Source organism: Hyperolius riggenbachi, chromosome 10 (genome assembly GCF_040937935.1).
Source record: "Hyperolius riggenbachi isolate aHypRig1 chromosome 10, aHypRig1.pri, whole genome shotgun sequence".
NCBI lineage: Eukaryota > Metazoa > Chordata > Amphibia > Anura > Hyperoliidae > Hyperolius > Hyperolius riggenbachi.
Window position 1 is genome coordinate 35934483 of NC_090655.1, and position 25753 is coordinate 35960235.

Genomic DNA, 25753 nt, shown 5'->3' on the forward strand with positions numbered 1-25753 from the left:
CATAATGCCGCTCTCCGCCCAGCATTTCAACAAGCTCAAAAGTGTCCTAATGGACGTGTAGCCGTAAGGAGGAAGTGCTCCATAGCGAGGCTTGCAACGCGTCCATTAGGACACTTGTGAGCTCATTGAAATGCTGGGCGGAGAGCGGCATTATGGGTAATTAACCCTGCCGCATCTAGCCGCAGCAATTAAAGCTCATTTGAACCATGAGTAACCACCGTGGTTACTCGTAATTAATCCGTGATGAGCAGCCCTGTCCATAATTATGAAAATGGGGGGGGGGGGGGGTCGGGAAGTGCCGCCAACAGTATGCCCAGTTGAACATGCTGCAAGATGTCAGTCAGCAATGGTCAATCAGGTGCACGGCGGTCATGGCGAGTGATATTGGAATGAGCAACAGACACAACAGAAATCCCGGGTGCTGTTCCCCAGTGTGTAAGCATTTATACATGACCTGTCCAGTGTCGCCCACCACGTGGTGTCCATTAGTCTTCAGAATGCGCCGCTTTTCCATACATGCCGCCAGCGCATAGCACACGATGCTTGTGTGACGTCACCCACTGCATGCCGTGTGTCGGTGGTGTGTATGGAGGAGCGGCATATTCCGAAGATGGATGGAAATCGGCATGGTGGACAACACAGGACAGGTCATGTATAAATGCGCATACACAGGGGGTACATTTACACACTGGGGAACAGCTGCGGACGGATTCCTGAGAAACTTCATGCTGAAATCTGCCTATCATAGCTAAATTCATGGCAACAGTGTTATCAGCACAGATGTGCGTTTCATGAGATCTCACTTGCTCCTCCCTTCCTCCTGAGACTCACCAGCGGAGTGGTTTTGGCATGGCTGTGATTTATTCTATGGTTTATTCTATGGTGTGTGTGAATTCTGGGAATGATTACCATCATGAGATACAAATAAATTATTCTAACATTCAAATTTCATGAAAATTATACAGCTTGAACCTGTTCAAAATAAAAATTGACAGAATGTTATTCTGATTGGTCCAACTCCAAGCTGCATATAACATTTACAAGTAATTTAAAATGTTAAGAGAAATTTGCATCTCATTGATCATCCCTAGTTAACTCCACCCTTCCCCAAATGTTAACTCCTCCCCCTCCGTGCCATGGACAAGCCCAAGACTCACATTGTGTATCCTGTACAAATATACCAATGGAAGGGAAGCTCCATTGCACATCACCTATGAAGCAGTTTAGAAGCATTTAACAGTATGCTTCAGTGGAACTGTAAATGTATCTGTCTGCCCTAGTGTGACTAGCCTTGAAGTATGGGACACAATTGACTGTTTTGTGTGCCTTTTCTGCACATAAAAAAAACTGAGAACTCTAAGGCCCAGTGGCGGCTCCAGGAATTTTTTTAGGGGGTGCTATGCAGGTGCTGGACCAATTTTCGGGGTAGCTGATGCGCAGCAAAAAATGGGTGTGGCTACAACCCATTTTTTCTCGTTGCGGCGAAAAAATGGGCATGGTCATGACGGGATGAGGGCGGGGCTTACTGTAATTTAAAGTGAACCCAGGGTGAGAGTGATATGGAGACTGCCATATTTATTTCCTTGTAAACAATACTAGTTGCCTGGCAGCCCTGCTGATCTATTTGGATGCAGTAGTGAACTGAATTACACCAGAAACAAGCATGCAGCTAATCTTGTCAGTTCTGACAATCTTGTCAGAAACCCCTGACCTGCTGCATGCTTGTTCAGGGTCTAGGGTTGAAAGAATTAGAGGCAGAGGACCAACACGGCAGCCAGGCAGCTGGTATTGCTTAAAATGAGATAAATATGGCAGCCTCAATATTATTCTCACCTCGGGTTCCCTTTAAAAGTGCAACGCAAAGACAGAGGGCCCAAGTTTTGGTGACCCTTTCCCGAGAAAATTCACATAATCGTGCAGGTTTTCTCAAGAAAATACACGTAATGTGAGCAGATTTGAACAAAAAACACGTTCAATAACCCCAATACGCACAATCGTCATCAGATATGACCCCAATATGCACAATCGTTATCAGATATGACCCCAATATGCATAATCCTCAGCAGATCTGACCACAATATGCACATAGCTCAACAGATCTGACCCCAATATGCACAATCCTCAGCAGATCTGACCACAATATGCACAATGCTCAGCATTTCTGACCACAATCAGCAGCACCACCTGAAAAAGAAAAGAAAAACCCATTTACTCACCTACAGTCAGAAGACCTCCTGTCCCGACATCCTTGTGGCGTGCAGCTCCCACGATCCTCTTCCTTCACGTGACTTCCTGCCTGCAGCCTGCAATACCCGGCGAGCAGGGCTACAGGAAAATGGCCACCCAAAGCCCTGCACTGCAGACTCCAAGTCTACGGAGCAGGGCTTCGGGCGGCCATCTTACCGTACCCCTGCTCTGCTGCTTCGGGCTGGCGCTGTGAACTGACTCGGCGTCTTAGATGCCTGAAGTCAGTTCATGCCAGGGGGTGCTTGGACAATTCTAGGGGGTGCTTGAGCACCCCCTGGCGCCGCCCATGCTAAGGCCTCTTTTCATCAGACAATTGTACTGTGTGTTCAGCAAGCAGTTATCAGGCAGCAGTGAGCAGTTAGGCAGTAGCAAGCAGTTGTGAGAGTTTGTATGGAATTTCACTGCCTATCAACTGTCCGTGGAAAAAAGGCCTTGGGGCCTGTTTCCACTACACGCAGATTGGATGCAGAAAAACTGACTCCAATGAATGCCTATGAGAAAATCTGCATCAGAAAAATCGTGTTTAGTGGAAACAGGCCCATAAGCATTCATTGGAGTCAGTTTTTCTGTATCCTATCTGTGTGTAGTGGAAACAGGCCCTGAATAGCTACTTCATGATTTAAGAGACTCTGTAATAAAAAGAGGATTTTTAAGAGACTTCAAAATCCTCTTTAGCATTACTGCCTGTGACATTCCAGCCCCTCGATCCCATCAAGATCTGCTCCCGTTAGCATACGCAGGAAGTACGGGCGCAGACGGACAACGAGACCGGTTGCTGGATCGTCAGAGGGTAGAAAGAAAAGGCGACAGAGCGTGCCAATCCTGTAATCTGCTCCCGTTAGCATACGCAGGAAGTACGGTGAACAGACTGACAAAGATTGGTCGCGCAGCTGCCGACAATATGTAATGGGACAAACATCCACCAATCCCATATTACTAGGCCACTGTTGCCATGCAGGTCTCATGCACTAGAGACTGCTGGAGGCAAATTCACTGTGTGCGTAGTAAACGGTTAAGATTGGTTGGAGGTTCCCATACATGTACAATTCTGATTGTATATACAATCGGTAAACTAAAAATATCGATTTCGCACTGGAAATCGGGTAAATACACTGCCACCACTCTTTGATTTTGGATAGGGCAAAGAGACCCCAACGCTATCATAATACGGTAGCCAGCCCAATCACGTTCGACATGCTCCAGTCACCGTTCAGTGAATAGTCACTTCGACGGCTTATGGACTGTGAGCAATGTGACGTTAAAGAAAGGTTACTGGGTCCATTTATGATGCAATCTCGATTGGATACAATCGAGAAACTAACGTTATCGATTTTGCATAGGAAATCTGGTACTAGCTAATCCCAGAAGGAAGAAACGGTTATTTGCAACCTAGCTAGCAAATCAACATTTATAAACAATTCATAAAACAATGCGGTAGTATGACTGACTCTTCAGAGGGCAGATTCGTTATAGCAGCAATCAGATGACCAGAAATGGCACACGACTGAACGATAAAAATTGTTAGTTTATTTCTAAACTACATACACACAGCTTATTTTAGAACAGATTGATTTGACAGAGAGAAGAGAAGAAAAGAAACAGAATGTCCGAATATACAGTTCAAATACCGTTATTGGTAGTCCATGCGGCAATTGCAAGTCCTTAGCGTAAAGTCCAAAATGGCGGTTGCCATGCGGCCAACAAGACTTTGTTAGAAATGGTTCCAAGATGGAGGTTTTGGCCCGTGTCCTTGCGGGCTGCCAGGATGTTACTAGGCATCAGATTGAAGGTAAAGGACCCAGAGCTTTCTGGGCTCTCTGTGGTTATAGCCCCCACTCCAGCAAGGAGGGGTTAGGGGGCGTGGATCACACACCTCTTTGGAACAGGAGATCTACCCGCCCCTCGCATGAACACCAAAATATGGCTGAGTCATGATAGGTGTGCTAATCTTCAAACCATACAGGTTATGTTAAATCTAATAACATTTTCAGGTCGATCAGAATTTAACGATAATTATATCAAACTTGGGGGGGTGTAGAGTGAACGGTGACCCCAAAATGCATAGCTCTGCTTTGGCAGGGCTTACCTGTAATTCCGGAACATCCAATTATGTGGTTGGTTCCGAATTTCATAATAAGCGGGTTCTAAAGGCCGTTGCTTATTTGGAAAGTCATCTTTATGACAAAAGATGGATTTCATATTTGTGAGATCACAGAAAGGTTTTCCTAAGGTCAGAAGTCTTTTGAAGCTCAGGCAGCAGGCTAGGTGTCATATCTCCTGCTGAGACTGGGGCCGATCAGACTGGAGAAAACTGCAATTTATGAGCTTCTGTCAGCTGATATCTACCCTTCATCTGATGGATGAGCTTATAAACTCTCTAGGGGGCCACATAAGGCCAGGAAACACCCGGTTCCATGTAGGTGAAAGATTTTGTAATTAGAAGCTACCAAAGAGCCAGAGTTTGTTAGCAGCCAGAGAGTAAAAGAAAAAAAAAGGGGATTTTAAACCAACAAATGTTTGGTTGGTTTGCGAAGAAACTGGCATTTGTAACTCCATGACGCATTCGATATGTCATATCGATGGCGTCACACTGCCCCTAACTAAAACGCTGCATCCCTGTGGCTGTAATCTAATTACATTTCCCCTAACTCCCCAGGGGGCAGTGCGGGGAGTGCTTCCGTGTGAGGCAGAGTGGTCAGCTGCAGTTCTGCCTCTTCACGCTGTCAGTGCCGGATCGCCGCCTCCGCCCGCCCGATAGATGCGCAAGGAGGCAGAGCTGCAGCAAAATCCACGACCAAGAATCTGTATTGTTAAAATCGCACAAAAGTAAACATACCAGTGCGTTAGGGGACATCTATTACCCTCTGACACAATTTCGCCGCTCTTAGCCGCATTAAAAGTGGTTAAAAACAGTTTTAAAAAGTTTGTTTATAAACAAACAAAATGGCCACCAAAACAGGAAGTAGGTTGATGTACAGTATGTCCACACATAGAAAATACATCCATACACAAGCAGGCTGTATACAGCCTTCCTTTTGAATCTCAAGAGATCATTTGTGTGTTTCTTTCCCCCTGTTCTCATGCACTGAAGTTTCAGGCTGCTTGTTTCTTCCTGCAAACAGCTTTGCCCTTGTCTGTAACTATCAGCTCTGAAGTGAGATTTATTCTCGCTTTAGAGTCTCTTTAAAAATTGTCAGACCCATATGGACCAATCAGCACTCACCAGCCTAGGAGGACCTGATGGGGAACCACAGCTTAGTCGTATCGCTCCTCCTAATCTCCCAGAGGGCAATGGAAGATGCGAGCCGCCGGAAACAAGCAAACAAAAACCAGAACCTGAGCGTCGTGACGTCAGACGCTTCCAAGCGTAAAACCGTCCTGATGATGCGTAAAAATGTATGCGCAAATCAATGCGGAAAACCGATATGGAACCGTACATCTGCTCTCAAGTATGAGAACAAAAAACGCATAAACACGCAAACCGACGCGCACAGACGCAATAACATCATAATAAAATACTAATAAAGACAAAAACATTAAACAAAAAAAATAGAAAAAAGGCCGAAATGCTGTGGTATAGTAGAGCTGAGGGTCCAAATAGGTGAAAGACCTCTCAAAATAATTCAACATGGTACCAGATGTACAAAGTTCTAAAGCAATAAAGAGAATCATACATCAGAAAACAGCAACTCCCAGTGTACTAATACTGTAACCCAGTAGGGGAAACACACACACCTGGACCCAGCAGTCAACACAGTATGACTAACCAAATTCTATCCAATTTAAATGCAAAAAGGATAAGTCATAATCACGGTTGAGTCCACCCCCACCCAGGGTACCCAGTCTCCTGATCCAACCCACCTTCCGCCTAAGTAATTCTCTTTCCCTATCACCCCTAAAATGAGCAGGAACCCCATCTATAACCTGTACTCGGAGCTGTGGTATAGAGTGGCGGAATTGAGTAAAGTGAGCCGAGACAGATTGAGTCATATTCCCGGCCTTGATAGCCGATTTATGCGAGGAGATACGTTCACGCAGATGCTGGGTGGTCTCTCCCACATATAACAGCCCACATGGGCATTTTAATAGATAAACTACATATGAAGAATTACATGTATAAAGACTACATATCAGGGGCATTTCTAGGGTCCTTGGAGATCGGGGGCACCTGTGGGTACCAGGCGGGGAGGTATATGCGTCGCGCGCAGCGGCAAAAATGGGCGTGGCCATGAGGTGAGTGGGTGTGGTCATGGGTGGGGCCAAATGTACATGAACTTAGCAGCGGTGTAAGCTACAGATAACGGGCCTGCCCATCGAAATATTGGATGGAGCCCCCTGTCCTTTATTTGGATAATTTACAATCAGTATAGGCATAGATCAAAGATGTATACGCACATACAATTTTGATTGGTCAATCACTGACCCCCGTGCAGTAAGTGGGCCAACAGACAATGGCCTCAATTCACTAAACTTATCTCCTGTCTTTAATAACTCTTCTAGAGTTGTTACCATGGTGATAAGGCATGTAGTATTCAGGAAACATTTTACCTCAGGCAAGCCTAAAGTTAACTCTTCTGTCGTTAAATTAACTCTCCAATCCTTAAAATAACTCCAGAGTTAAAGACAAGCTGTTAATTAGCTGCATGTGAAAATAACTACAGGAGAGGTAACTTAAAGAGAATCTGTATTGTTAAAATCGCACAAAAGTAAACATACCAGTGCGTTAGGGGACATCTATTACCCTCTGACACAATTTCGCCGCTCTTAGCCGCATTAAAAGTGGTTAAAAACAGTTTTAAAAAGTTTGTTTATAAACAAACAAAATGGCCACCAAAACAGGAAGTAGGTTGATGTACAGTATGTCCACACATAGAAAATACATCCATACACAAGCAGGCTGTATACAGCCTTCCTTTTGAATCTCAAGAGATCATTTGTGTGTTTCTTTCCCCCTGTTCTCATGCACTGAAGTTTCAGGCTGCTTGTTTCTTCCTGCAAACAGCTTTGCCCTTGTCTGTAATTCTTAAGTATGTGAAAGCCCAGCCAGCTCAGAGGACGATTTATCCAGCTTGTAAAAGATAAGAGAGAAGAGAGAAGCTGCTCTAATCCTAAATAACACACAGGCAGTGTGCATAGAGGGGCCTGGAAGTTCATAGCAGAACCACAACACTGAAGAACTTGGCAGCCTTCCAGACACAGGCCGACAAGTCTGACAGGGGAAAGATACATTGATTTATTACAGAGACAGTGATAGTATAAAGTGCTGCAGTAAGCCAGAACACATTAGAATAGCTTTTTGAACTTGTAGGAGGATAAAAAACAGGATGCAATTTTTGTTACGGAGTCTCTTTAAAGAGACTCCGTAACAAAAATTGCATCCTGTTTTTTATCATCCTACAAGTTCCAAAAGCTATTCTAATGTGTTCTGGCTTACTGCAGCACTCAGTGGCGTAGCTACAAACCTCTGGGCCCTGATGCGGAATCTGGATGTGGGCCCCCCTCCCAGCAACACTCGACGCACACAAATCCCTATAGCCAGCTATAGGTCCCTTCAGTATAGGTAGCCAGGCATAGGTAAGCCAGTATAGTTGCCCCCGGTATAGGTTAGCCAGGTAGGTGCCTCCAGCATAGGTAGCCAGTATAGTTGCCCCCAGTATAGGTAAGATAGGCAGGCACCCCCGGTATAAGTTAGATTGGTAGGTGCCCCCAGTACAGGTTAGCTAGGTGGGTGCCTCTAATATAGGTAGCCAGAATAGTTGCCCCCATCATAGGTTAGATAGGTAGATGCCCCCAGTATAGATTAGTTAGGTAGGTGCCTCCAATATAGGTAGCCAGTATAGTTGCCACCTGTATAGGCTAACTAGGTAGGTAGGTGCCCCCAATACAGGTTAGATAAGTAAGTGCCCCCAGTATAGGTTAGATAGGTAGCTGCCCCCCAGTATAGGTTAGATAGGTAGCTGCCCTCCAGTATAGGTTAGATAGGTAGGTGCCCCCCAGTATAGGTTAGATAGGTAGGTGCCCCCCAGTATAGGTTAGATTAGGTAGCTGCCCTCCAGTAAAGGTTAGATTAGATAGCTGCCCCCCAGTATAGGTTAGATTAGGTAGCTGCCCCCCAGTATAGGTTAGATTAGGTAGCTGCCCCCAGTATATAGTTAGATTAGGTAGCTGCCCCCAGTATATAGTTAGATTAGGTAGCTGCCCCCCAGTATTGGTTAGATTAGGTAGCTGCCCCCCAGTATTGGTTAGATTAGGTAGCTGCCCCCAGTATAGGTTAGATTAGGTAGCTGCCCCCAGTATAGGTTAGATAAGGTAGCTGCCCCCAGTATAGGTTAGATAAGGTAGCTGCCCCCCAGGATAGGTTAGATTAGGTAGCTGCCCCCCAGGATAGGTTAGATTAGGTAGCTGCCCCCCAGGATAGGTTAGATTAGGTAGCTGCCCCCCAGGATTAGATTAGGTAGCTGCCCCCCAGGATAGGTTAGATTAGGTAGCTGCCCCCCAGGATAGGTTAGATAGCTGCCCCCCAGGATAGGATAGGTAGGTGCCCCCCAGGATAGGATAGGTAGGTGCCCCTTAGGATAGGTTAGATTAGGTAGCTGCCCCCCAGTATAGGTTAGATTAGGTAGCTGCCTCCCAGTATAGGTTAGATTAGGTAGCTACCCCCAGTATAGGTTAGATAAGGTAGCTGCCCCCAGTATAGGTTAGATAAGGTAGCTGCCCCCAGTATAGGTTAGATAAGGTAGCTGCCCCCCAGGATAGGTTAGATTAGGTAGCTGCCCCCCAGGATAGGTTAGATTAGGTAGCTGCCCCCCAGGATAGATTAGATTAGGTAGCTGCCCCCCAGGATAGGTTAGATAGCTGCCCCCCAGGATAGGATAGGTAGGTGCCCCCCAGGATAGGATAGGTAGGTGCCCCTTAGGATAGGTTAGATTAGGTAGCTGCCCCCCAGTATAGGTTAGATTAGGTAGCTGCCTCCCAGTATAGGTTAGATTAGGTAGCTACCCCCAGTATAGGTTAGATAAGGTAGCTGCCCCCAGTATAGGTTAGATAAGGTAGCTGCCCCCCAGGATAGGTTAGATTAGGTAGCTGCCCCCCAGGATAGGTTAGATTAGGTAGCTGCCCCCCAGGATAGATTAGATTAGGTAGCTGCCCCCCAGGATAGGTTAGATAGCTGCCCCCCAGGATAGGATAGGTAGGTGCCCCCCAGGATAGGATAGGTAGGTGCCCCTTAGGATAGGTTAGATTAGGTAGCTGCCCCCCAGTATAGGTTAGATTAGGTAGCTACCCCCCAGGATAGGTTAGGTAGCTGCCCCCCAGGATAGGTTAGGAAGCTGCCCCCCAGGATAGGTTAGGTAGATGCCCCCCACGATAGGTTAGGTAGCTGCCCCCCACGATAGGTTAGGTAGCTGCCCCCCACGATAGGTTAGGTAGCTGCCCCCCACGATAGGTTAGGTAGCTGCCCCCCACGATAGGTTAGGTAGCTGCCCCCCACGATAGGTTAGGTAGCTGCCCCCCACGATAGGTTAGGTAGCTGCCCCCCACGATAGGTTAGGTAGCTGCCCCCCACGATAGGTTAGGTAGCTGCCCCCCACGATAGGTTAGGTAGCTGCCCCCCACGATAGGTTAGGTAGCTGCCCCCCACGATAGGTTAGGTAGCTGCCCCCCACGATAGGTTAGGTAGCTGCCCCCCACGATAGGTTAGGTAGCTGCCCCCCACGATAGGTAGCTGCCCGCCAGGTTAGGTCAGGTTAGGAAGGTGCCCCCACCCCAATAATGGAGGGGGGAGCCGGAGCCGCGGGGAGGGAAGCCCGACCTCTCCCTCCCTTCCTCTCCCCGGGCTCCCCCCTCGAAATTCTGAGTGAGCGTGCAGGGTAGCGGCGCTATACTAAACTACTCACCTCCGTCCCAGGTTCCAATCGTCGCTGACTCGCTGGTCTCCTCACGCTCCGCATAGATGCTGATACACACGCTGCTGCGTCAGCGTGTACGCAGCGTGTGTATCAGCATCTATGCGGAGCGGGAGGAGACCAGCGACGATTGGAACCTGGGACGGAGGTGAGTAGTTTAGTATAGCGCCGCTACCCTGCACGCTCACTCAGAATTTCGAGGGGGGAGCCCGGGGAGAGGAAGGGAGTGAGAGGTCGGGCTTCCCTCCCCGCGGCTTCGGCTCCCCCCTCCAATACAGCGCACACCAACAGGGCAGCGAGCGGCACAGGCAGCACGGGTATGGGCCCCCCGGGCCCCTCCCCCGCCTCTTCAGGAGCCGGGCCAGGTCGCGAAGGCGACTGCTGCGACCCCAGGCCCTACGCCCATGGCAGCACTTTATACTATCACTGTCTCTGTAATAAATCAATGTATCTTTCCCCTGTCAGACTTGTCAGCCTGTGTCTGGAAGGCTGCCAAGTTCTTCAGTGTTGTGGTTCTGCTATGCACTCCCCCCTCAGGGGGGAAAGAAACACACAAATGATCTCTTGAGATTCAAAAGGAATGCTGTATACAGCCTGCTTGTGTATGGATGTATTTTCTATGTGTGGACATACTGTACATCAACCTACTTCCTGTTTTGGTGGCCATTTTGTTTGTTTATAAACAAACTTTTTAAAACTGTTTTTAACCACTTTTAATGCGGCAGGGAGCGGCGAAATTGTGACAGAGGGTAATAGGAGATGTCCCCTAACGCACTGGTATGTTTACTTTTGTGCAATTTTAACAATACAGATTCTCTTTAAGGAATGAAGAGGTAAGATACCTCTCTCACGTGTGGAGGCAAGTTTTCTCTTGCCTTATTATCTCCAGCATGATCTTAGTGAATTGAGGCCAATGGCCTCAATTCACTAAGATCATGCTGGAGATAATAAGGCAAGAGAAAACTTACCTCCACAAAGTGAGAGAGTAACCTTATCTCTTCATTCCTTAAGTTACCTCCTCTGTAGTTAATTTACCCTATCTGTAGTTAATTTACCTCCTCTGTAGTTATTTTCACACGCCTGTCTTTAACTCTGGAGTTATTTTAAGGATTGGAGAGTTAACTTAAAGACAGAAGAGCTAACTTTAGGCTTGCCTGAGGTAAAATGTTTCCTGAATACTACATGCCTTATCACCATGGTAACAACTCTAGAAGAGTTATTAAAGACAGGAGATAAGCTTAGTAAATTGAGGCCAATGAATTTTATGAACAGAGCTAAAATTGGCTAATCAAAATTGTATGTGTGTACCAGGCTTTACAGCTAATACTGTGCATACTGAAAGTAGCAGGGATCAGCATGCAATATAGCTGGTTTACAATCAGTAAAGGCACAGAGTAACACCTTACACTGTACACACTGGAGGTAAATCAGCACACAGTGCAGGCACTAGAGAACAGCGTATACTGTACATACTGTAGGCAGCAGAATTCAGCACACTGCAGCTAGCGTGCCAAAAATATGAGGATCACATTGTGCGGCGTGCTTATCGCGCCGCACCGAAAAATGGGTGGGCCATGGACAGGGGTGAGCCTGGGGTGCCTGGCACCTGGGTGCAAGATTTTCTCTGGCGCCTATGGGAGTGGTTAAATTAACCACGCCCAACCACATAACCACACCCATGTCCTTCCTAATCACACCCACACCTTCCACCTCTTTACGCATGCATGTGATACCCCATTCCTACCCCTCTTCCATGGGCTTGCTCCTGGCTGGCTTTGGCTTCCTGCGAGTCTGCTAGTCTCTGGACTGACTCAGGCTGAGAGGCTCTGCGAGTGCGACGCAGTCACACACTGCGTATTTATGGCTGCCTGCGGCCACCCTACTCTCGCTCGCTGACGTCGGCTCCTCCCCCCTGCCAAGCCCAAGGTGGGCTGCCTGTATCTTTCCCGTTGCACCACACAGCCTGCCAGTGTTGCCAACCTTTCATGTTATTTTTTACTGACAAATACCTAAAAATTTACTGACAAAAGATTATTTTTACTGACAAAAATTCCCCACTAAATGCACATAAGAGACAGCTTTTCCCCATGTAAATGCACATAACAAGAGACAGCTTTTCACCAGCAAATGCACATAACAAGAGACTGCTTTTCACCAGCAAATGCACATAACAAGAGACTGCTTTTCACCAGCAAATGCACATAACAAGAGACTGCTTTTCACCAGCAAATGCACATAACAAGAGACTGCTTTTCACCAGCAAATGCACATAACAAGAGACTGCTTTTCACCAGCAAATGCACATAACAAGAGACTGCTTTTCACCAGCAAATGCACATAACAAGAGACTGCTTTTCACCAGCAAATGCACATAATGACAAACAGCCAGTGTCCCCGGGATAGGTAGCCAGGGGGTATATGTGCCCGGGATAGGTAGCCAGGGGGTATATGTGCCCGGGATAGGTAGCCAGGGGGTATATGTGCCCGGGATAGGTAGCCAGGGGGTATATGTGCCCGGGATAGGTAGCCAGGGGGTATATGTGCCCGGGATAGGTAGCCAGGGGGTATATGTGCCCGGGATAGGTAGCCAGGGGGTATATGTGCCCGGGATAGGTAGCCAGGGGGTATATGTGCCCGGGATAGGTAGCCAGGGGGGTAATATGTGCCCGGGATAGGTAGCCAGGGGGGTAATATGTGCCCAGGATAGGTAGCCAGGGGGTAATATGTGCCCAGGATAGGTAGCCAGGGGGTAATATGTGCCCAGGATAGGTAGCCAGGGGGTAATATGTGCCCAGGATAGGTAGCCAGGGGGTAATATGTGCCCAGGATAGGTAGCCAGGGGGTAATATGTGCCCAGGATAGGTAGCCAGGGGGTAATCTGTGCCCAGGATAGGTAGCCAGGGGGTAATCTGTGCCCAGGATAGGTAGCCAGGGGGTAATCTGTGCCCAGGATAGGTAGCCAGGGGGTATATGTGCCCAGGATAGGTATCCAGGGGGTATAGGGTCCCCGTTTAGGTAGTGACAGGAGCGCACCCAACCCTCCCCTCCCGCCGCTGCTGCCTCTGCCGCCGCCGCTCCCCCCTCACCTTGCAGCAGCTTCAGACCTCAATCAGCGGGCGACCCGACCAGTAAGAAGGCGCCAGGCGCACCCGCTCTATATGCAGAAGTGATGTCACTTCCGCATATCAGTGCGGCGTGCTAGGTCCTAGCGCCCGCCCGCCTGATCGAGGTCTGACGCGGCGCCGGCGGCTAGAGGGAGGGAGCGAGCGAGCGGCGGCCACAGGGGGAGAGCGGCGGCCGGACGGCGCCTCTCAGAGGCAGGCGCCTGGGTGCCTTGCACCCGCAGCACCCGCCCAGGCTCGGCCCTGGCCATGGACCAAAATATAGGTGTGGTAACGGGTGGAGACAAATTTACATGAACCTAGCAATGGTGGGACATTAGATTATGACAGTGGTGGCGAACCTTTTGGAGGCCGAGTGCCCAAACTGCAACCCAAAAGTCACTTATCTATTGCAAAGTGGCAACAGCAATTTAAACTAAATACTGTACAAACGTTTTAACTCATACATGAACATTATGGAAAATCCAAGTTGAAAATAAAACTGTGAAGATAAACAATTTCATCCATCCTACTGCTGAAAAATGTATTCAATTTTTTAGAACCTCCCAGTTTTATTTTCGGTTTTAAAAAGCTAAAAAAAGTAGGTTTAATGCCATTGTCTCATATGATAAGGATTCAGCTTTTCTCATAGTCTCGCAGTTAGCAATCATGTGACCCCCAACAAGACAAATTCAGCAATCATGAGGCCCCCAACAAGACAAATTCAGCAATCATGAGGCCCCCAACAAATCATGAGGCCCCCAACAAGACAAATTCAGCAATCATGAGGCCCCCAACAAGACAAATTCAGCAATCATGAGGCCCCCAACAAATCATGAGGCCCCCAACAAGACAAATTCAGCAATCATGAGGCCCCCAACAAATCATGAGGCCCCCAACAAGACAAATTCAGCAATCATGAGGCCCCCAACAAATCATGAGGCCCCCAACAAGACAAATTCAGCAATCATGAGGCCCCCAACAAGACAAATTCAGCAATCATGAGGCCCCCAACAAATCATGAGGCCCCCAACAAGACAAATTCAGCAATCATGAGGCCTCCAACAAATCATGAGGCCCCCAACAAGACAAATTCAGCAATCATGAGGCCCCCAACAAATCATGAGGCCCCCAACAAGACAAATTCAGCAGTCATGAGGCACATAAATAGACAGCATTTCACATAAATAGGCAGAATGCTTCCTTAATATGGTAGCCCCCCAAGTTAGGTAGTGAGTGACAGGGATCCCGATAGTGAGTGACAGGGACTAGAGGTGTACCGAACGGTTCGCCGGCGAACGGTTCCAGGCGAACATTGGGGGTTCGAGTTCGCCTGCGCCAGGCGAACTTTTCCGGAAGTTCGATTCGCCCCATAATGCACTATGAGGGTCAACTTTGACCCTCTGCATCACAGTCAGCAGGCACATTGTAGCCATTCAGGCTACAGTAAGCCCTGGAGCCCCACCCCCCCTTATATAAGGCAGCCTCCGGCGGCCATTACAGTCACTCGTGTGCCTGCTAGAGAGAGGAAAGGGACAGCTGCTGCAGACTTTTTCTCTTAGGGACAGATTAGTTAGGTTCTAGGCTGCTTTGCTTGTTCCTGACTGATTAATATTGCTTTTAAAGCACCCAGCAACAGCTCTTTTCAGAGCTCAACCTGTACATTTTTTTTCCTGACACTTTTGTTGCATGCACAGCCTTGCTAATTGATAGTGTGTGTGCGCCACTGCCAGCAGCCCAGCACATTCAGTGACTGACTGCCTGTGTGTGTGACAGGGAGCTGCACATTGTACTACCCAGTACTGCATATACCCCAGTACCTGTTGTGTTTACTTAACCCACCTCATCACTGCATATACCTAGCTTTGTGTTGAGTGAACCCAGCTCACTGCATCTAACTACCTGTTGTGTTGAGTGTGAACCCACCTGGCCACCTCACTGCATCTAACTACCTGTTGTGTTGAGTGAGAACCCACCTCACTGCATCTTAAGTACCTTTACTGTTGAGTGAACCCAGCTCACTGCATCTAACTACCCAGTACCTGTTGTGTTTACTTAACCCACCTCATCACTGCATATACCTAGCCTTGTGTTGAGTGAACCCAGCTCACTGCATCTAATTACCTGTTGTGTTGAGTGTGAACCCACCTGGCCACCTCACTGCATCTAACTACCTGTTGTGTTGAGTGAGAACCCACCTCACTGCATATAGCTAGCATACCCCCGAGATGGACAAAATGGACAAACCAGGTAGAGGAAGAGGTAGAGGCAGACCCAGAGGAAGGCCACCAGGCACCGGCAGGTCTGTGGCTGTGCGAGGTGGTGTTGCTGTGATTTCATGCGGACTTGCCCCAAAATACAGTGCTCAGAAGAAGGCACGTGCCATCACTTCCCAAAATCGTGAGGAGGTGATTGAGTATTTAACACAGAACACCTCATCTCCCGCAGCCACCAGCGCTACAACAAGCACCACATCCGCTGCATTTGACACTTCACAGGAGTTATTTGGTGGTGGTGGTGAAATCACTGATTCCCAGCCACTACTGCAACAACAACAAGAAGGCGCAGGTACACCACCTCATACGTCTGAGTTAGGTGGCGATAGTATGGACGTAACGTGTGTGGATGGGGATGATGGTGGACCACCTGAAGTTGGTGCACTTGAGGAGGTGTCTGAGGAAAGCGCAGCTGGCCAGGAGGATTATGATGACGATTATACGGATACCACATATGTTCCCGCTAGAGGAGATGACCAGGGGGACAGTTCAGAGGAGGAGTCAGAGAGGAGTAGGAGGAGACAACTCCATAATAGAAGCAGAGGGAGCTCGTCCTTAGAAACAGCTGGGGGCAGTGTCCGGTGCCATGTATCGCCAGCTATGGCCAGGGAGCACACATGCCCTTCAACGTCAGCTGCTGCTGATGCCACCGTAGCGCCATCACCCCAGGGGGGCTCAGCGGTTTGGAAATTTTTTCACGTGTGTGTCTCAGATCGGAGCAAAGCCATCTGTTGTCTCTGCCAGCAAAAATTGAGCCGTGGAAAGGCCAACTGTCAGGTAGGGACAAGTGCTTTACGAAGGCACCTGGAGAGAAGGCACAAACAGCTATGGCAAGAACACCTGAGGAAAAGAAGCACCCCTCAAAAGACAAGCAGCGGAGAACAACCGTGGCAGCCGTCACAGGGGGCTTCTGCTGCTCCACGTTCCCATGGTATTGTTCGTGGCTGGGGGGAGGAAGAATGGATACACTTTTAAACAATTTAAAAATACAACCATCTAAACTTTCAAACAATTTAAAAATACAACCATCTAAACTTTCAAACAATTTAAAAATACAACCATCTATCATTTTCAAAAAATTAAAAAAAAGGGCAAAAAAACTTGCCCTCCGTAAAACATTCTTGGCAAATGCTTTCGACTTGGTTTGTCTTCCGCTGGCTCAAGGGTCCATCTGACCACAGATGCCTGGTCTGCAAAGCACGGTTAGGGCAGCTACAGCATGGGTCTCAGCAGGCTCCCACTTCGGGCAGCAATCCAACCTTCATTCCCCGCGGTGACAATGGCAGACTTGCCCTCCATAACGGATTCCCGTTAAAGGATTTAAAGTACATTCATTTCAAATACACAGCAGGGCCTCGAAAGTCCGCCTCCTGTATTGTTATTTTTGGTCACTACCTCGGGGCGGGCGGGCGTGCATGCCTGCCCGCTGCCCTCCTTGGATGTGTAGTGGTAGCCGTTGCTCAGGCTCCACACCGGATTCAAACCTCTCATTCCCCGGCCATTACCCGGGGTCACAATGACAGACTTGCCCGCCTCCACAGGATTCTCATTGTAGCGGTACTGAACAAGTACACAGCAAGTAGAAAATGTAAATTAAAAACAAAACGTAAGCTTTTTAACAATGCCATGGAAAGTTGAGAAGGAAGTCACACATTACCTGACATCACTGAGTGAGGAAGAGCAATCACGCCATGTTGCGCAGTAGTCCAGCATGGCCGTCACTACACAAAGAGCTGTTTGCGGTGCGTTACACAGTGAGTTTGGTGTGTCAGTGTGAAGCAGTACTCTAATTACACTCCCTGTTTGATGTATACACATGCAAGATGTTTGAAAGCACGTTAGGCCTGCAATTTAGCATTCAATGTGATTTCTGCCCTTAAAACGCTGCTTTGCGTCACATCCAGATTTTTCACCGGGACTTTTGGCATGTATCCCACTCCGCCATGCCCCCCACCAGGTGTTAGACCCCTTGAAACATCTTTTCCACCACTTTTGTGGCCAGCATAATTTTTTCTATTTTTCAAAGTTCGCCTCCCCATTGAAGTCTATTGCGGTTCGCGAATTTTTCCGCGAACCGAAAATCGGAGGAAGTTCGCGAACCCGGTTCGCGAACCGAAAATCGGAGGTTCGCGACATCTCTAACAGGGACCCCGATAGTGAGTGACAGGGAGCCCCTTTAGGCAGTGAGTGAGTGCCAGGGAGGCCCTTTAGGCAGTGAGTGAGTGCCAGGGAGGCCCTTTAGGCAGTGAGTGAGTGCCAGGGAGGCCCTTTAGGCAGTGAGTGAGTGCCAGGGAGCCCCATTAGGCAGTGAGTGAGTGCCAGGGAGCCCCATTAGGCAGTGAGTGAGTGCCAGGGAGGCCCTTTAGGCAATGAGTGAGTGCCAGGGAGGCCCTTTAGGGAGTGAGTGCCAGGGAGCCCCTTTAGGCAGTGAGTGAGTGCCAGGGAGCCCCTTTAGGCAGTGAGTGAGTGCCAGGGAGCCCCTTTAGGCAGTGAGTGAGTGCCAGGGAGCCCCTTTAGGCAGTGAGTGAGTGCCAGGGAGCCCCTTTAGGCAGTGAGTGAGTGCCAGGGAGGCCCTTTAGGGAGTGAGTGCCAGGGAGGCCCTTTAGGGAGTGAGTGCCAGGGAGGCCCTTTAGGGAGTGAGTGCCAGGGAGCCCCATTAGGCAGTGAGTGAGTGCCAGGGAGCCCCATTAGGCAGTGAGTGAGTGCCAGGGAGCCCCATTAGGCAGTGAGTGAGTGCCAGGGAGGCCCTTAAGGGAGTGAGTGAGTGCCAGGGTGGCCCCCTAGGGAGTGAGTGAGTGACAGGGAGGCCCCCCTCCAGCCGCCGCCGCCCCCCCCCCCCCTTACCTCGCAGCAGACCTCATGATCAGCGGCGACCCGACCAGTACCAGCAGGCGCCGGACGCACCCGCTCGATATGCGGAAGTGATGTCACTTCCGCATATCAGTGCGGGCGCTGGGTCCTAGCGCCTGCACGATTGGTCGCCGGCTCGCCGCCTGATCCGGAGGTCTGAATGACGCGGCGGCTGGAGGGAGCCGCTGACAGAGGGGGCGGCCGGGCGGAGATCCGTGGCACCCCAGGACAGATTGGGGGCACATGCCCCCCCAAAATAGGGCTAGCGACGCCCCTGCTACGTATGCTGAACTCGGTACCTTTAGACGGATGCCTGAACTTATCTCCCTTAACCCTCTGGGCGATACAATTATATCGCCCAGGAGGTGGCGCAGCATTATTTTTTTTTCAAATTTTTTGTTTTTTAAATCATGTAGCGAGCCCAGGGCTCGCTACATGATAGCCGCAGCGCAGCGGCATCCCCCCACCCACTCCGATCACCTTCGGCGATCAGAGTAAGCAGGAAATCCCATTCAGAACGGGATTTCCTGCTGGGCTTCCCCGGTCGCCATGGCGATGGGGCGGGATGACATCACCGATGTCTTGGACGTCGTGACGTCAGAGGGAGTCCCGATCCACCCCTGCGCAAGGGGTCGGGGAGGGGGGGGCTGCGCGGCACGGCGAGCGGCGGCGGATCGGCGGCGATCGGAAGTTACACGCAGCTAGCAAAGTGCTAGCTGCGTGTAACAAAAAAAATAATTATGCAAATCGGCCCACCAGGGCCTGAGAAATCCTCCTGCGCGATATACCCCGAGCTCAGCTCGGGATTATCGCTCAGGAGGTTAAAAATCAGGCTGCACATGTGACATCCTAGACAAGGGAAAGTACCCATCTTCATGGTGCTGCTGATCTCTACTCTTCATAGTTTAGTACTGCAGTGCTAGTTGTTAGAGTAGTACTGTCTGTGTTAGCTTACTACTACAGATTACTGCATTTCTGCTGTGCTGCTGACTGAGTGTCAGTGTGTGTGAGATAGACAGTGTACACACTGTGTTCTACTCTGCTGTCCGTGCAGATTCATTAAAGTCCAACACCAATTTCAATAAAGTGCAAGTACCCCACATCCATCTGGCGATATCACCACACAAACTTACACTATGTCTGCTGGCACTGGCAGCCGGGGGCAGTGCAGCAAGGCCAAGAAGAGAGGGAACATTGCTGGCACCGTCACCGCCAGCAGTTCTGCTGTGCCAGTGTCCATTCCACCGCTAGCCACTGGCCCTGTTAGGGGGAGTCACGTTGCAGAGGCGCAGCAGCGTGTAGCGGCCATTTTTCAGCAGGGTCGGCGCTGCAAATTGGAGGAGAAAGACGCCGAGCCTGTGATGCAGCTGCTGGTGGATGAGCAGGCCACCACCAGCTCTACAACAGAGAGCTCCACCCCCACCACCACTCCTGTTCAAAGGAGAAGCAGCAGCCACCCAGCAGTGCATGGGGACTCGTCGGCCATCATGTCAACCCCAGCAGGCAGCCTACCCTCAGTCAGCATACTCTTTACTCCAGGCACTGCGAGCGCAATCAGGGCTGTTACCAGTGAGTGAGGAGGATATTCTGGGCGCAATGGGGTATGTGGAGGAGTCACAGATGGTGACGGTGATTGTTAGGGAGGGGTCTGTGCCTGATGTGTCAGCAGAAGAGGGGTATGGGGGGGGGGGTCAGCAACATCCCAGCAGTTGTTTAAGGAGGGGGGGGGGGTATGATGCGGATAATGATGAAAGACCAAGACTACCATCCACAGTAGGGGGATGTTAGCTCAGAGTCTGAGGAGGATTATGCATCTGTGGGTCTGTCAAGGAGGATCAGCAGTGCTGACATTGGCAGGAGCAGCAGTGGGCGTAGAATACGGGACCCATTACCTTCTGCTGCTACCACCAGCCGCACCACTCAACCCCAGGCCCCAACCACCGCAGGGAGGAGAGGAAAAAAAAAAGCAGCTCATTCAGGGCGTAAGGGCAAATTTCTATCCCCAATCTGGCAGTTCTTTGATCTGACCTCAGTGGACAGCCAGTTTTTAACTTGCAACGTGTGCCAGATGAAGCTGAGCAGAGGTTGCAACCCCTCCAACCACGGCACCTCCAGCTTCAACCATCTGGCAAAAAAGCATTATGTTGAGCATGAGGAGTTAAAGAGGCTGAAGGAAGCTGGCGTTGGCAGTGTTCCGGCAAAAAGCACCACCAGAACCCCCTTTGCCACTCTTGCCGACACTGTGGCCTGTTCAGGATGCCAGTCCTCAGCGGTCTCCTATGCTCCCTTCTCCTCATCCCGTGCAAGCAAAAAACACCACCAGACCCTGCTGAGCGAGTCATTTGTTGTCAAGGCTCAGCCTCCTGGCAGCCGTCACATCCGCCAGCTGAACGGCCTGCTTGCACGGGCCATGTCCTCCCAGCAGGAGGGTAGCGACATGCGTGCGCTCCTTCAGTGTGCATCGCCGGATTGGTCTATCCCCAGCCGGTACTACTTTTCCCGCACGACCATCCCAGCACTGCATCGCTTCACGATGGCCAATGTGGAACGCGGCCTAGACCATGCATTGGGGGAGCTGGTCCATGTGACCATGGACTCATGGTCAAGCCGGCTTGGGACAGGCCGCTACCTGTCCTTTACCACTCATTGGGTCAGTTTGGTGGAAGGGGGTGAGGGGACAGCATCATCATCAAGCCATTGGGTTGTGCCACCCCGCAGCAGGGTCAGGGGAAGTGCAGCAGGTTCCTCTGATCCGATTCCACCCTCCGGCAAACCTGCCGCCACCAAACACCCCCTCCTCAGCAGCAGTGTGAAGGGCCACCACTGCCAAGCGCTGCTGGAGATGGTCAGCCTGGGGAAGCACAGACTGACGGCAGACCATGTCCTGGCCAAACTCCAAGAGCAGAAGAGGAGTTGGCTGACCCCCAGAGGCCTGAGAGTCGGAGAGGTGGTGTCCATGGGGCTAACCTTGTTGCTGCCATCCACCGGGGAGACCTCTCCCACATCCCCTGTCTGGCCCATGTCCTGAACCTGGTGGTGGAGAAATTTTTGAGCATCTACCAGGGGATGGACCCCCTGTTGAAAGGAGCTAGGAAAACGGTGGGTCATTGCCACCCCTCGGGTGGTGCCTCAGCATCCCTGGAAGCCATGCAGATGGAGCTGAACCTGCCCCGGCACTGTCTCATCATAGACGTTCCAACACAGTGGAATTCCACCCTGGCCATGTTGGATCGTCTGGTTGAACAGAGGCAGGCTGTCAACCAATACCTGGCCAAAGCCACCACAGTGTTCGGGACTGGCACCACCCATCTCCCAGACATCATCCTCAGTGCTGAGTGGGGCAAAATGGTGTGGTGTGCTTGGTGCTGGCACCCTTCCTGGAGGCCACCAACATGGTCAGCCGGGACCGTGCACCGCTGTGTGAGTGGGTGCCCCGGTGTGCATGCTGGACAAGGCCCTCTATGCTCTGCTGGAAGTGGGAGAGAAAGCCTTTATCCAGCTGGAGCAGAAGCCACCCGCACAGTCCACCTCTGTGCGGCAGGAGGAGGAGGAGGTTGAGTACTTGGAGGAGTTGGAGATCCCTGACCTTGAGGATGAGGAGGCACAGCCGAGTGCAGCTGCCGTGGTACGTGGGTGGAGAGAGCAGGGGGAGGCTCAGGAATCAGAGGAGGAGGATCGCACTGGGGGAGAGGATTATGTGTCAGCAGAGATGGCAGCCCTCTTCCCCATGGCAGCACACATGCTGCAGTGCCTGCGCAGTGACCCAAGGGTGAAGCAGATGCGTGGTCGGGAGGACATCTTGATCACCCTAATGCTGGACCCACAGCTGAAGGGGAAGCTGCATCAGTTCTTGCCTTTAGGAGGAGACCCTGTGCATTGAATGAGGGACTTGCAGCGGTCCCTGGTTCAGCGCTTGGAGGAAGCCTTCCCCCATACTTCCACCCCCCCTGCTGTCACAGTCCAGCCAGCACAGCAGCAGGTGCCTGTGTCCAGCAGCAGAAGCACCCATCAAACCTGCTGTCTCTCACAAAGGCGCTGTACGCCACGCCGGTACAGCTGCTGACTGAGGAGGTGCCTGCAGCAGCATGTGGCTATCAAAGCCAGAACCATCGCCTGACCCGGATGGTGGCCGACTACATGGGGTCCTACAGTGGGCTTGACAGCGACACCCTTGTAGACCCCTTGGATTACTGGGTCAAGCACCTGGATATTTGGAGCGAGCTGGCGCAGTATGCCCTGGGAATCCTTGCTTGCCCCCTTCCAGTGTGCTGTCCGAGAGCTGCTTCAGTGCGGCCGGTGGCATGGTCACTGAGAATCGCTCTCGTCTGTCCACCCAGTCTGTGGACAGACTTACATTTCTCAAAATAAAATCAGGCTTGGGTGGTTGGTGAATTCCTGGCCCCTGTTGTTGGCAAGAGGGGGAAATGAAGTGGCTGGAAATCACTATGCCTGCCTTACCACCCTTTACCATCACAACCTCCAGGCTCCGTCTTGAGTAATAGGCCTGGTTCAAAAAATTTTTTACAGCCGTGGTACCAACACACTAGGTGCCATGGTCTATCTAAACACCATTGCTGTGTAAATTTTTTTGGAGGTGTCTGGGCTGATAACTGTGCTGTCCGAGTTGTGGGGAGGCCCCAACTGCGGTAGTACGACCGCTTCCTGGAACCTCTACTTTGTTATGCTTTAACTGTGCCGTGGTACCAACACTAGGTGCCATGGTGGAAAATCTATGCTGCCTGCCACACGTTACACTTCTCCTCCTCCTGTCTCCTGCTGCCTGTGCTGCGCCCACCGCCAGGGTGCATCTACATGACTACCTACTTCTCCTCCTGCCTGTGGTACCCACCACCACCAGGGTCCACACAAAACTATATCTTCTGCTGCCACTACCAGCTATTACGCCACTACAATAGCTGCATCTACCTACTCCTCCTGTTGCTGCTGCTGTTGCTGTCTGTGGTACCCACCACCATCAAGGTCCACACAAAACTATATCTTCTGCTGCCACTACGATAGCTGCATCTACACACTTCTGCTGCTGCTGTCTGTGCTACCCACCACCACCAGGGTCCACACAAAACTATATCTTCTGCTGCCACTGCCAGTCTGCCACCAGCTATTACGCCACTACAATAGCCTGCCACCAGCTATTATGCCACTACAATAGCTGCATCTACCTACTCCTGCTTCTCCTGTCTGTGGTACCCACCACACCACCAGGGTCCACACAGAACTATATCTTCTGCTGCCACTGCCACCACAATAGCCTGCCACTGCCACCAGCTATTACGCCACTACAATCGTTTTAATTTTTTTGAGATATCTGAGCTGAAAACTGATGTCCCAGTTGTGCAGTTGGACTTTGGACACAATGTGGGTTGCACGACCGCTGTCTGGAACCTAGTCTAGTCTAGCTCCGACTCCTCCTCCAACTCCACAGCCCTGTTACAAACATTAGAATAAGAGGTCACCTGATCCCATCTTATCGCTGCCCAGGTAGGAGCTGTTACTGCGTACGCTGGTGTATGACAGGACCGAATCACCATTACTGCTACACTCACTGCAGAGAGGAGAGATCAGACACCATGTGACGCCAGAGGAATACAGAGATTTATGTACTGACTATACACTGAACACAAAAATACATTGTAGTGTTAGGATAGAATTACGTCCAGGCCCCGCCCCCACACAATATGAATACTATGGCTGCAGGCTAAATAAAGCGCTCAGGTCTGCTTCTAGAGCTGTAGGGGACAAAAAAAACGTAAAGGTCATGCAGAAAGCAAATACGTGGTCTGGCACTATCAGCAGAAAGGAATGGATTCCTTCCAGACACAGCACAGCGATTGTATCTCTCCTCCTAATTGAAAAGCAGCAGCCCCCCACCCCACCTTCTCCTCCAGCACAGGTAGCCGGGTGGCTGTCCCCCCCACCTTCTCCTCCAGCACAGGTAGCCGGGTGGCTGTTACCCGCTTACCCTCCAGTACAAGTAGCTAGGCGGCTGTTACCACCCTTCACCCACATGGCCCAGTTAACGGGCCTAAGAGGCGACTCGAGGCCATGCCATTTACTCTCTTAGCTCTAGACACTATACATGTTGTGTTATTTCTGTTCAAACAACACCAGTTGCCTGGCGGACCTGCTGGTCTATTTAGCTGCAGTAAAGTCTAAATCACAACAGAAACAACCATACAGCTAATCTTGTCAGATCTGACAATGTAAAAAAAACACCTGATCTGCTGCAAGGCATGCATGCTCTGGGTCTATGGCTAAAAGCATTATAAGTTTAGTTTAGGAAAATAAATAAATATGGCAGCCAAAATGTACCACTTGCTTCAGGTTCCCTTTAACAAACATACCAGAGTTCCCACACTTATCCAATCGCTTCCAAAGTTGAGAAAGCTCACTGGAACTCTTCTCAACACATTTTTAGCTAATTTTAAAGTGGAGGCCTGGGGCCCCGACGCAGCGGACCGCGGGTCGGGTCCTGCAAGGGGCCCCCAGGCTGTTCTGTTCTGTTCTGTTCTGTTCTGTTCTGTTCTGTTCTGTTCTGTTCTGTTCTGTTCTGTTCTGTTCTGTTCTGTTCTGTTCTGTTCTGTTCTGTTCTGTTCTGTTCTGTTCTGTTCTGTTCTGTTCTGTTCTGTTCTGTTCTGTTCTGTTCTGTTCTGTTCTGTTCTGTTCTGTTCTGTTCTGTTCTGTTCTGTTCTGTTCTGTTCTGTTCTGTTCTGTTCTGTTCTGTTCTGTTCTGTTCTGTTCTGTTCTGTTCTGTTCTGTTCTGTTCTGTTCTGTTCTGTTCTGTTCTGTTCTGTTCTGTTCTGTTCTGTTCTGTTCTGTTCTGTTCTGTTCTGTTCTGTTCTGTTCTGTTCTGTTCTGTTCTGTTCTGTTCTGTTCTGTTCTGTTCTGTTCTGTTCTGTTCTGTTCTGTTCTGTTCTGTTCTGTTCTGTTCTGTTCTGTTCTGTTCTGTTCTGTTCTGTTCTGTTCTGTTCTGTTCTGTTCTGTTCTGTTCTGTTCTGTTCTGTTCTGTTCTGTTCTGTTCTGTTCTGTTCTGTTCTGTTCTGTTCTGTTCTGTTCTGTTCTGTTCTGTTCTGTTCTGTTCTGTTCTGTTCTGTTCTGTTCTGTTCTGTTCTGTTCTGTTCTGTTCTGTTCTGTTCTGTTCTGTTCTGTTCTGTTCTGTTCTGTTCTGTTCTGTTCTGTTCTGTTCTGTTCTGTTCTGTTCTGTTCTGTTCTGTTCTGTTCTGTTCTGTTCTGTTCTGTTCTGTTCTGTTCTGTTCTGTTCTGTTCTGTTCTGTTCTGTTCTGTTCTGTTCTGTTCTGTTCTGTTCATACACAGTAGTGTGTTAAAGTTTAAGGCAGGTGTAAAAAAAAAAAAATTA

General features: G+C 50.0%; 1 protein-coding gene across 1 annotated transcript in view; it reads left to right on the forward strand.

Annotated features, from left to right (window-relative positions):
• The window catches only part of DDX20 (DEAD-box helicase 20), a 75257-nt gene that overhangs the window by 5248 nt on the left and 44256 nt on the right, over positions 1-25753 (forward strand). The window contains exons 2-4 of the mRNA XM_068258892.1: positions 20412-21047; positions 21284-21726; positions 21833-22003. Coding sequence (XP_068114993.1) covers positions 20412-21047; positions 21284-21726; positions 21833-22003 — 1250 coding nt within the window. The remainder of the gene's footprint in view (positions 1-20411; positions 21048-21283; positions 21727-21832; positions 22004-25753) is intronic.